This window comes from Dermacentor silvarum, chromosome 10, assembly GCF_013339745.2.
Source record: "Dermacentor silvarum isolate Dsil-2018 chromosome 10, BIME_Dsil_1.4, whole genome shotgun sequence".
Taxonomy (NCBI): Eukaryota; Metazoa; Arthropoda; class Arachnida; order Ixodida; family Ixodidae; genus Dermacentor; species Dermacentor silvarum.
Window position 1 is genome coordinate 15,720,125 of NC_051163.1, and position 13,155 is coordinate 15,733,279.

A 13,155-nucleotide genomic window follows, 5' to 3' on the forward strand; every position below is an offset into this window, starting at 1 on the left:
TTTGTAATGACAGGCTATAGGGGGGGGGAGAAGTGAGTTGTAACGAATCTTTGGTTGCAGTTATACTGGTGGTATTATTTTCCACAGTGACTCAGTGGATATGGTGTGCTGCCCTGAGTGTAAGGTCACGAGGCACAGGTGGCTGAATGTAAGACCACATGCGTACTTAGGTTTGGGAGTGCACTGTTTCCTTGATTTTCTTCGATTTGAATGCGAGAAAACGAAAAAGAAAAGAGAAGCGAGACTACTGCAGTAATAAGAGTGGACTGAGCAAGTTGGTAATGACTGATGTCAAAAAATTTAGCGCTATAAAACGGACAAAGACTGCACTAAAGCAAGCATCCTTGCACCCTGAGGGCAAACTGGATGGCATGCCTTTCACTGGTGACGACTACCAGACATGGCCCTCTGTACACTGTGTCGTGTGCTTTATTTCTGTATCTCGTTTTTGTGCTTCTTGCTGTAGTATGTACACTCTCCATGTCCCCCCAGTAACTGTACCTTCAGCTATGCTTTGAGTACACGCTCCGCTGTTCACGTTTCATTTTACGACGATAGTACCTGAAAATTTCCATGGTTAGAGACTTGAAAATGCATTGGCACCACGCCATCTACCACCAGTCCACTCCAACAGCTGACCACCAGTCGCACAGGGTCTCCGAGAGCAGAGATAGAACACAATACGGCCGTGGCAAAATGAATGTTATATTTTTGCATATACATTCAGTTTTTGAACTTAACATAAATGCTGCTGTAAAGAAAAAAAAAATTGCCGCTTTTGATTTACATCTTCACTTTTCTTTTATGGCTGCAGCAAAGCTTGAGGACTCCTGAGCTGACCTGGGAGAAAGTTCGCTCCCAGGTGGATCACATCATCTGGCCAGATGGAAAGCGCATTGTGCTACTCGCTGAGGTGAGCATACTCTGTGAAATACCGTCATACCTTGGTGGAACTAACACAGGTATAACTAACCATCGGAATTGACGAAGCTACACGCACGCACGCACGCATGCATGCATGCCTAGGCTGCGAAGAAAAAAAATAAAATTCTGGCACCTTTGGTCCACAAACTTTTGCTCGCGACTGTACAAATAAAATCGTGGCACCTTTTAGTCCACAAACTTTTGCTCGCGACTGTACGCGAGCAAAATTTGTGTCGCCGTTATTTTTGTGCTGCTTTTACTATCTAGAGTCTTCATATTTCAACCATGATGGACACTCTTAATACAAATGATGGAAATTTGCCACCTGTGTATGCTAGCTGTTTTGGACACGTATTACATACTTATTTAAGCGACTGTTTTATCGCATCGCTTTTGGTCTTATTTGTGAACAAGGCACCTGTGTGGGAGCCAAAACATTAACTTTACTAAATCTTTTGTGATCAGTGTCTCGTTTTATTTTGCCATGTTCCATCACGACCTGACAGGATTCCGTCGCACTCTCAATTTCTTGCCAAGTCTGTTTCTCCATACTCCTCTGTTCTCATGCAAATAAGAAGCTATGCCATCACAAGCAAAGCGTGGTGACGCATCATCATTCTAATGGAATTTGTTTAGTACTTTTTCAGTAAGTTCAGTGATAAGATTAATTTTACTCCGCTTTATTGCCTTTGGAGTTTTTGCAGTGCGCTTATTTCTGGCACAGGTTTTTCCATGTATTTGACACACCAGGATGTCATTCAAGCTAGAGCTGGCCACCAACATTTAGTCAGTGACACTTATTCTGGAGCAATGCGTTGACTCAGATGAGTTGATCCATGCTCATAAAAAAAATTCACAGCATGATGAAACCAGATTGAAAGGTGCACACGTTTTCAGTTTCATATTAAATGGGTGTCTTTTGTTCTGGCCTTATCGTGCTGCAGTTTTATCTTCAACATATAGTTTTGTAGCGATCTACAAGAGTGGTGTGCTTTCATCTTTTCTTTCTGTATGTTTATTTGCCATTTATGCACTGATTTTGTGAGTTCTTCACTGTCTCTTGTGTTATTCCTTGCATTGTTGAAATATTTTGTATTAGAGTCATGTGCAGTTTCTTTATCCCATCCTTGAGCCAGTGCCTTCTACAAGTGTGCTTCTATACATTGTGCTTTTGAACAGCTGATTGTCGTTTTATCAAAGTAAGGGCACTGCATGCATCTATTGCCAGAACATTGCTGTTTCATTTAATTTCAACACCGGGCAGCCATGTCGCCATTTTTGCCATACAAAGCACTCTGTCTGTGGAATTAACCACTAATTTAAAAATTGGCTACAGTTCCATTAGCTTGACCGATTTCCTTGCGAGGAAAAGTTTACTTATAACTAGAAACGGGGTCTCTTACGCTGTTTCGATAGTCACAAGATATGCCAATCAGGTGTAATATCTTCATCGGGAAACAGTCTATCTGTAAACACAACTGCTCATTTAAAACTTGACTGTTCAACTCGGTGAACCACCTTGAAGGAAAGCTAAGTTGTGACCTTGGAACAGGTTCTGCTACTACGTATTCAACAGCTGTGCCAGGTGCTGTGCTTTCACCTCACTTGCACGCACACACATGTTCTCAATGTGCAGGGACGTTTGGTGAACTTGAGCTGCTCCAGTATCCCCTCCTTTGTGGTGTCCATTACTGCGGCAACTCAAGCTTTGGCTCTGATCGAGCTCTACAACGCCCCTCATGGGCGCTACAAGAGCGATGTCTACCTGCTGCCCAAGAAGATGGGTGCGTCATCCCCCCCCCCCCTTTATTAGTTATTGTGCATGGTGTCTTTTAATACTCGTGTAGTTCTCAATAACTTCCAACCCTCATTATTAAGATTAAACAGTATAAGAGGAAACACGGCTTGGACAGCTGAGGACGCTGCTAAACAATACAGCAGTGACTATGTTATGTTGTCCATGCCTTTCATTGTTGTTGCTTTTCATTCCTGTGTGTCATCCATCACTGCACCCTATAAGTGCAGTCAGTTAACTTTCTCATCTTATCCTCAAGAAAGTTCCAACTTATTTTTCATATTTAAAAAAAAAATGTTTCTCTCTTTCTTTTTTGCTATTTTTTAGTTGTTCCTATTTCCCTCTCTGTCCAATTTTATATGCGTGTTTTCATATTGAATAATAGTAATAATAATAATAACAATCATACTCGAAGAGCGTTCCCATGTTAGCATTGTCAGCTACTCAACAGGCCAGACTTGCTTAACTTTGTCTTAAACTGCATCAGCAGTATTGTGTTTTAGCATAGTGCCTGCCAAAGTGGAATTGCATAAATTCATACTTAGTGGAGCTTCTAAATTCAGCTTCTTAATCGATATCACCAGATAGTTGGTTTGATACTACAGTGGCTGTGTTAGTATGGAGGTGGAGTGCAAGAAATGCCCGTGAACTGTGCTTTGGGCACATGTTAAAGAATCCCAAGTGGTCAAAATAATCCGGAGCCTTATACACATAGCATACCTCATAACCTACTGTATAGTTTTGAGACATTAAACCCTGTAATTTGGCAACTAGAGGTTGTTCACAAGTTCAACACAGTTCAACAAAACATCCTGTTGATGTTGTTTTAATATGGCATGCTGACCTGACTGTAGTGCTTTTCGAATAAGTATATTTGCCATCTCACCTTGCGCGTTTTTTATGTTGATCTTGATTTTTTTACAAGCAATACCGGTGCGTTTGTTGACACTGTTCTGCAGACGAGTACGTTGCCAGCCTCCACCTCCCGACATTTGACGCCCATCTGACTGAGCTGACTGACGACCAGGCCAAATACATGGGCCTCAACAAGGCTGGGCCTTTCAAGCCCAACTATTACAGGTGTGTTTCGCATTTTTGTTTCTTTGTTGCATGTGCAGAGTTTATCAGTTGCATCCTGCATTCGTTCATTCAGATTTCACGGGACTGGAAAAAAAATGGCCGAATTAACCGAATGTCGATTTATCGAGGGTATCAAGAAAAAAACTAAACAAATGCTTATTATGTCAACACGCCTTTATTTACTGAATGAATAAGCAAATCCTGTTTCTATTGTGCACAAAAGCAGTGCGAAAGCTGTAATTCTCATCTCGTGACTGATTAGCGCTTGCAGCGTCGGAGGCCTCGCGACTTACTTCACAGCAAGGCCCTAGCGCATGCCTTCATCCAAGACATGCTTTTCACCACCACGCGCACATCTGGATTATTTTATCGCCATTAAGCTGTTCGCGAACAGATCGTAGATTCATCGTGATGTAGCCGGCCATCTTCATTCTGGACAGCTCCCGCTGTGTTTGTGACATTCCGCGTGCAACCATTACATTGAATCAAAACGAAACTACTGTTTGCCGAAACTGCTGCAGACGAAACTGCAGCCGCTATCAACTTAATCATGGATGGCGACCATGCAGTTCTGAAGGCACTTGTTTGACAGGTGCACCGAGTCAAAATAAAACTACTGTTTGCTGAAACCGCAGTCATTGACACGATAAGGGATGGCGGCTACGCAACTATGAAGGCACCTGCCAAAATGGTGTAATGCCTGGTAAATGCAAGAATAAAGGTTATAACGGCACAAATAGGCAGCAATTCTGGCCTTCCTGTCATTCACATATTATTTCTACTGATGACTACTGTGATGCGGACTCCGCCATTTTGTCACTTTGTTTCGGTTCGATGCTAGCGCTGTTTTTGCTCTTTTGCATCGCACATTTGCAGTGCTCCACGCTCGCTGAACTCCACGAGTCGTCCAAATTAACCCATGTGTGGCCAAATACGACCGATTTAATGAGAGTTTGATTCCGTTAAATAATGCATGTGCCTACCGGGACCAGAGGACGAGTCTGAATTATCCAATTTTCTGGATTAATGAGGGTCAAATTATCAGGGTTTTACTGTGTATGCACAGTACTTTTATTTAACGCCGTTGCCTTCGCCCTTCTACAGTGCAGTTTTTGACATTTGTGTATTTATTCACATAAAATAAACTTCAGTCCTGTTCAGTTGAATTACTTCAAAAGTTTGGGTGTAGCTGCTTGGCAGGACATTGAAGTCTTTTCTCGTCTGTGGTCACAAGAATTACAAGGGTTTTTTACAAAATTAGACTAACTAATCAGCACAAAAAAAAAGTTGGAACCCGCATTTCCAATTTTGGTAGGAGCACGGCCCATCTGCTCTTCCAGTCCATTAATGTGCTTGGTGTACGCACAGCGTCTTTATGAAAGAGAACAAGTGAACACATGCTCTGCGATCAGCAGTGGCTGGTTATTGTGCCATCACGAGGTGACTGTGATAATTAGCTTTAGAGGTGCTATCACTAATTACAGGTGCTGCTTTGAGATTTCTTTACTCAACCATAGCTATGGCTTGGTGTTCATAATTCTTTCAGATGCCAATTGCAGGCTCTAGTAGCTGTCACTCCTTTCCTAGTCGCCTGCTGGCAACGCCACAAGTAACCAATGTGGAGTGCAAGTCATGCACTGGCGTGTTCTCTTTCACAAAGGCATGTGTATACTATAGACTTTTATTTGCGGCACTAGAAGTGTGGTCATTACCCCCCTTCCCCTTTCCCATGCAATGCTGTAAACTTTCCAGCATTGCACTTTCAGTGCTTAGGCATTATTCACACTGGCAATTAACGAAGGTCACACAGCCGGCCTAGATTGGTGGCCAAGGAGTGGCTCACAGCAACTGACGTTCCCACCAGCAAGCACGGCCTACCCAATGCTACATTCAAATCTCTCGTGATTGACGCCGTTGACATCTTCTCACACAGGCACCGTCACATAAAACTAGCGTCAGCATATGTAGACGTGCCGCTCCTGCACTGCTGATTAACACAGTGGCTTTCCGACTCCAGTTCCAGAACGGAAAAATTGGTCAATGAGTGACTTCAATTTGGTCAGTGAGCGACTTCAGATGGTCGCTTTTCAGTCAAAGCAACCATTTGCAAACAGCTTGGTCACACAACTTCCACAACGTGCCAATGTGCATGCTGCCTTTGTTTGGGTGTTTCTACTTTGGGGGGGGGGGGGGGGTTGTTTCCAGCCGCAATAACGGTTTCACTGCAAAATGGCCCTTGCATCCAGTGCTCCTCGGCTGAAATCTTGACATAGCTTGTTGACAAAAGTACCTAAACACTATGGCATTCCACTGTATGCATGAATTAATTAATTAATTAATTAATTAATTAATGGTATTGTCATGCTTCTTTTGTTGGATCTTTCTCTTCCAGGTATTAACTGCTGTGTCGTCGCATAGTAGAGCAAGGGAACAGCCGAGCATTCCAGTGGGCACAGCCGGAACAAGGAAGGGAGGAAAGAAGCCTTGGAACGCACCTGACCGCAGAACAGGAAGGGAACACACGCATGTGTTGAAAAAGCAAATGCGAAAGGAGCGACAACCGTAAGGGGGTGGGGGGAGGGGATACCGGAACGGCTCAGCGAAAGGAGAGGGAGGAAGTGTGAATCAATACGTTCATTTCCCTCTTGTACATAGGCTAGACTCTCTCTCTTTTAGTGCCTGTTACGAGACAGTGAGATATACGTGAATCGATGACACTTCTCCCTCTTGTACATAAACGCTTATAGACTCTTAGTGCCTGTTCAAGATGGCGAGATACCGTAACCTTGCAGCTGATAATCCTAGTGGTTATATACATACAGTGTTCTAGAATGAGCACCGCACCAGTTTGGGATGTGTAGCCTGACTGGTGTGCAGACAGACACTCTCAAGTTTGCGTCCACTCCCGGAAATGAGGCTGGGCCCCTCCTGCTTTTCATTTTGGCTCCGGATTCCTTACACAGGAGGTGCAACATCTTTATTTTTCACACTTTGTGTGAGTTTTGCTGCAACAGCTGTGCTTGACACGGGGATGTGATCACAGAGCAAGAAACTGGTGGGATTGATTGTGGCAGTCTGTCTTGGCCTTTCGTTAAAAGTGGTTTCGGCACCTGGTTTTGTAAGTGCCACAATTCATTACTGGCAGCAGTGAATGGATCTTTTTCATTTAATGCTAATCTTTGGATGACAGAGTTATACTTCACATAAATATTCCAGTTACACAACTATGTACCAAGAGCATGTTTCTTTGTTCACTTATCAATTACTGCATACTAAATCATTGTGTGTACAATCTTAGTCATTTAGCATTAACTTCTGCTTTAGCAACAAGCAAGTCTGTTACTCAGTGACTTATCTAAATTGTTGAAAGCAGCAGCTCTTACAGCCTTTTGTAAGTTGCTGCTACAATAAAATTGTGCTGCGAAGTCTTAACCCTACTGCCGGCGTAGTGCTTTTGCAACTTCCTTAAACTTTCATTCATTCACTTGCTGGCTCTTGAAGAATCGCTTTCAGTGGACCTGAGCCTAACAATTGATATTGGTCTGTTAGGAGAAATAGTTATGATTTGTACGGTGCTAGTGCTTAACCATTTCTGAGCTGCTTGGGCAAAACCTAAAAACATCACACATTTATCGCACGAAACTTGTCAGAAGTATTATTTACCTTGGCAGGGAAAAGGTGTTTAATTTTCAGCATGCATCATCATCCATTTGAGCAGTTCTATCAGCGAGTTTTGTCCCAAGTGGATAATAAGAGGATAAGAAGGATTTGAGTGGATGATAGGCACAGGCTTTTGTGCAGTAGGTTCCATGCCCCAGCATCACTCCTCCGCCAAGTTCTCGTGGAGAGGCTTTGGTCATGAATGTTGCCATGACTGAGATAATGTGTGAAACAATAGGAAGCGCACATCAATAGATGCAATTTGCATGGTGGAGCCATATGTGGCAGCTGTCAAGCTATAGCTGAATGTCTGCAACTGCCAGATACAGATGTCAGTGGACATTTACCAAATGGGCCAAAAAAAAAGGGAGAAACGCAATATTGTAGCTTACCAGCTACTTTTGGAGCCGGTCCTTGAGATTCATCTGTTTGGCAAGAAGAAAGGCAGGCATGAAGTGTAATAAGAATTGCACATCTTTTGCAATCATCTTAAAGTTGAGTATGATTATTGGTTATTTGGCTCTTTTTACAACAGGCACTTACGTACATCCGGCTTTGACATCCTGATAAACCTGCCTGTCAGTGAGAACTTTTTTTGCCATGGTTTCTATTATCTCTTCTTTAGTTTTGATGGATGTACGCAGTGGAAACGCATCCTTTCAATCCACACTCTAACAAATTCGGAGAAACCAGGCAATAGCATTTTGCCTATCATCAGAAAATGTCATAAATCGTAGAAAGAAAACATGCATTTCACAGTCTAACATAATGGCTTGCCTGTAGTTCGCTAGTGCCTTGGTATGCAATTTTAACCTTACAAATGTAGTGCCCCATTATTAATGGCTGTTCCCACCGCTGCTCACTGCTCGAAACTGCACTAGAGATTCCCGGTGTTACCCCCCGATTCTCAGAAAATGAACTTTTGATGTGGAAGGCCTGCTAGTAGTCCAGCCTTCACATTCTGAACCTTTAGTTTGTTTTATTTGTCAAGCTTATGCTCTGCCCCCGAGATGTTTCCGTTTTCAAAGCCATTCGCTACGGATTGAACTGTTGCGAGAACGTGGCATAGGGCCTCAATAAAAACGAGACTTGTGAAGGGGTACTTGCTGCTTTCGGGGCGGGTCATTTGTTGCTTAACGTTCATGTAGCTCTTCCGAACATGCTACCAGTTGTGCATATATGGGCCCCCGAATGATCAATAGAACTTAGCTGCCCCTTCTTTGCACATCCAAGCATGCTTTGTTCTTGCTGGTTCGAAGAGCTGAACTTGGGAGTAGGGTCTTCCGAGCTTTTGCTTTTTCTTCACCGCTGCATTTTTTTTTTTTGTCCGTCCGTGCTGTTGTGTCACGAGTGTGTGAGACTCCTCATTCTGTCAAATCGTCAGTGTAGAAGCCAACGTCTGGCTCCACACCTGTTGACAGTTTTGTCATTTGCAGTGCCGTTATTATACACCTTTGCTAGGGTGGCCAGAGCTTTCCGTTTTTGAATTGTCCTGATTGATCTATAGTGGCCATACCACATTCATTCGCAGCATTATGTAGTCATGCTTTGCTATCTAGCTTCGTTGAAGTGTTATCTATATTATCTTTATAATACATGAACGCATAACAAGGAAGCGCAACACAACATTCCCGTGGCACAGGAAGGCAGCGTAGCTCTAAGGTTTGTCTTAACCGCTTTCTGCCATGCCCTTCGTGTCTTAGACTACTTAGAAAGTAGAGCTGTGTGAATACTGTGGTAAGTTTAAATTGTGTGCAAGTGTAGTAGCAGAGAAAAACACAAGGTGTCAGTAAAATCGCTGACCCACACTTTACAACCAACTATAATTTTTTTAAATTACCCTTGAAGTTTAAATCCATTTACTGGTGGCTGCTGTGGCATCTACACTGCTTCCTTCTTAATAAGGCTCATCATTATGAGTGTTTGTTATCTGCATTCATATTTTGCATTAAAAATGAAGTAATATTTGGTCTTCATTTAACTTTTGTAATGCTTGCGTTATTCCGCTATTCGTCGGATGTCTCATTAGTACACACTTTAAATACGTGGAACTTTTGATGTCCATGTTAGAACCTGCGCCACCTAGAATTGCTTGTAAATTTTTCATTTTTACTTATTCGCACAGGCCTACTTGAAAGAGTAAAGCAATTTATGCTCTTAGCTGGTTTCATCACATATAAGGGGCTTTCTTGCTGTCGCAATGCACGCTCTGCCTTGTGTGGGGAAGAAGTGTGGAATGCCCCAGTGATTCTCCGATATGTCCACACGGGGCTTTCAGCTGTGTCGCATATTGTATTTGCATTTTGTCATTCCCGTCAGCTAAGACACACTCCTTGCATTTAAATGCATTCAATGCATCAAGATACTGAGAAAACTTGGAGAAAGAGAGAAGTCTTGCAATGATTTGGCAGATTGTCTTTTTTTCTATGCCCACGAAGTTTGTGACACTGTGAATCCAGTATGTTGGTTCAGTCTGGCATTTCTTTGCTTTGTGTCTTCATTGCTAATGAATGTACTGCCTTTAACCCCTTCTGTGTTTCTATTTTTGTCGAGAGTTGCAAGAAATATATATTATTTTTCTGCTGTTGAAATGTTGCAGCACTGAAAACACATTATAGCACCAGAAATGCAAATTACTTTAAAATGTCGCTGCTATTGCCTCTTGTGTTTGTTTAGTTTTGGCATATGTGTACGCTTTACCAATCGGAGGAGTTCCACCATGTTACTTGGTACAATATTGCTTCCATTTTTCGCTCATAAGAGCAGAAGTGCAATTAATCATAAGTGGAATTACAATGAAATGCAATTGCAGCTATCATCTTATGCATGTTGGATGCGTGCGCCGCATGTATTTGCACTGGCAGGCCTCGATATGAAGCAAATGCATGCTGCTGAAATTTCCTTTTGGAATACTGTACTGACACAGTATCTTGTTGCCCTCTATGTGGAACATTTGAAAGAGATAGGGTGAGCCCTCTGCTTTGTGAAACGCACTAGAAAGTGTGCACACTCAAGATTTGCTCACCCTAATTAGTTTTTAGTAAAATTGCACAGACATGATCCGTTAGTCCATAACACGGAGGGGGTTAATGTGCAGAAGTTGAACTAAAGAATTGGGGACAGTGAAGATGCTGCTTAAGTAGAACTTGTATGAAATTTACATTTGTAAATTGTAGCTTTGGCTGCTGAGATGCTCTCCAGACTGCCAAGGCAAGGCTTTTAAGATTGCCGTTCTAGCTGGCTGATTAATCATCTGATGCTTTCAGTTGTTTGCAGCTGCACCTGTGCTGGTGTTTTAATACAAAATGCCACTTGAGGTCTTTGCAGACTGGAATTCGTCGCGACATAGTGTCACTTTTTTCGTGACTAGGACAGAAAATTTGAGCTGCAATACTATATTCAGTTAATGGGAGCTCAGTACACATCAGAATGCTGTCTTTTGTAGTGATATTCAGAAAGGTCAGCCATATAACCCCTTATCATATAGCAGGCTGTAACTCTGTGGAAAGTAGACGCATACAGCCCCTGAGTTTCATGTTTACACGAAGCTTTATGCACACTGCTCTTTGCTTTTATGTACTATGATTTGCATTTGCTTTCTGCAAGGCTAGCTGCTTCAATGCATCCCATTGTTTTGGTGTTGTCAGTGCCATTGTCCACTGCTTTTCTTGCTATTGATTGGTGCAAGCATTTTGGTGCAAGTGTTTGGGAGTGATTCTGCCGGAGACGCCTTTTTTGCTACAGTTTGTGTTTACTTTACCCTACATTTTGTGGGAAATCTTTCACAGAGACAATGATGGCTGCAGAGACCGAAGGGCTTCTGCAGCTTGCGAAGAGCTGTTGCTCAGAAGTGCTAGGTTGGTGTCGTACGGAGACAACATCTTGGGAAGCGTTGGGAGCTCTGCTGCGGCAATTTGCTGATAGAGAGAGACATGGGAGAGGATGGAAAGGAGACGCAGGATTTGAAAACTTCACACAAACTCTGGTTTCCATGCCTTTCATTTGTTGCAATTTTTGTTGTCTGGTTGCTCCGCTTACGCCTTTCTTTCTGTCTTCTGTATGTTGTAACACTATATTGTTTTTTGATAGTAAAATATTGTTTTTCAATATGATTGCCTCTGTGTGTCCATGCATTTTCTCACTGGATTGAAGGCTTTCAGAAAGTATTTGCCTCGGAAGGTTATTGCCACGACTTCTTTTTGACTTTTCACTTGTATCTGACGAACCGTACAGGTTATGCTATAGGATCAACTTGCTGGCATTTTCGTGGCGAGTCTGGTCTAAGAAAGTCTATAATGACTGTCTCACTTTATCACACACCCTTGTCATGGAGACAAGAAAAGCATGCTAGAGCATGCATTATTGTGGCATATCAAACAGAAAGGCTAGAAAAGTTGGCCCCATCTCCACATTTTATATTTCCTTCAAGTGCCATTAATGCTGTCAATTGAAAATTTAGTGTTAACAAAAACATATCTTGCATTTTTGGCATTATCAAAAACATACAGCATCAGAACTGATAAGAGTTTGAATCAGAGTTTTGTTGTGTCCACAAATGTGGACTCCATGCCTGAAGTCTAAAAAACAATCAACTGGGGAAACGAAATCAAATATATACGTACAGTGTGCATGGCAAAATGTCTAGCCCCTTCACAATTCTGCCCGATTTAAATCATTGCTGTCAAAAAGAATAGTAAACCTAATACCTACATGACGGGGGAGGGGGGGGGGGTCTTTAAACACTGTGCATTTTTTTTAAATCGTTGACAGAATATTTAAAATCGCCCATGACATGTAGCAATTGTACTTGTTGAGCTAGATGAGAGTCACTCTAGCTAGATAACTCGGAGAAAATCAAAGTGATTATTGACCAATTAACGAAGTTTTGCTAATTCACTTCTAAACTAATTACCTTACAGCATATATTGCAATTTACGAACTGTAGCTGGTGACTTAAAAGTCATATCCGCTTGGAAGAATTTCCGAGGACACCAGTTCCGAGATATGCGTTCTCAAAGTTTGTGATGAAATGCATTGGTGTTCCAGTAATTTTGTAGCTTTAATGCATAAAAGGTATTTTGTTAAATAAAGTGGAACAAAAGTGCATGTTTACGTCAAGTTTGGCAGTGTTTATTTCATAACTGATTAAGATATCTTCCAAGTGGATGTGCCTTTTGCAATCACTGGATTGAATTCGTGTGTTGTAATACGTGCAATAAAGTATAATTAAGTTCACTAGTGACATTTTGTTAATTATTCAATTATGCATTTTTATTTCTAGTGTAAGTAATGTCCACCTTTTTGAGTAATTACAGCTCAGTGAGTACATTTCTGCTATATGCTACAGTTGATTTTTAAACATTCTGTTAACAATAACAAAAAAGAAAAAGCAACAGATAGACTGGCACTGCAAGCAATAGTGTCTATGTTCCAATTATTTTCTCTCGCATGCTTTGCACACAACAGTCACTTTTGCAGCATAGTGCCGTACATTTCTTGATCATCATTAATTTTCTTAGTCAATTCTTACTTTGAGGCATTATTGCAGCACCTTAAAGGTATGTTGCAGGAATCAGAAGGCACAAACTGGCTTCCTCACGTAGCTTGAGTGCCGTACCTTGCATGGAAGCTTTGCAGTGGCAACTGTGGATAATGAGCAAAAATTCTGCAATGAAACCGAACTCTGGCAGATGGAT

The 13,155-nt window shown here is 41.9% G+C and overlaps 1 protein-coding gene across 10 annotated transcripts in view; it reads left to right on the top strand.

The window, feature by feature from the left end:
- LOC119465806 (adenosylhomocysteinase-like 1) overlaps positions 1 to 11,571 on the top strand; it is a 286,195-nt gene extending 274,624 nt beyond the window's left edge. For all 10 annotated transcript variants that reach the window (XM_037726270.2, XM_037726275.2, XM_037726271.2 and 7 more), the window contains 4 exons: positions 815 to 913; positions 2,561 to 2,708; positions 3,679 to 3,799; positions 6,192 to 11,571. In XM_037726270.2, coding sequence (XP_037582198.1) covers positions 815 to 913; positions 2,561 to 2,708; positions 3,679 to 3,799; positions 6,192 to 6,198 — 375 coding nt within the window. In that variant the 3' untranslated portion in view covers positions 6,199 to 11,571. The remainder of the gene's footprint in view (positions 1 to 814; positions 914 to 2,560; positions 2,709 to 3,678; positions 3,800 to 6,191) is intronic.
- Positions 11,572 to 13,155: the final 1,584 nt, after the last annotated feature.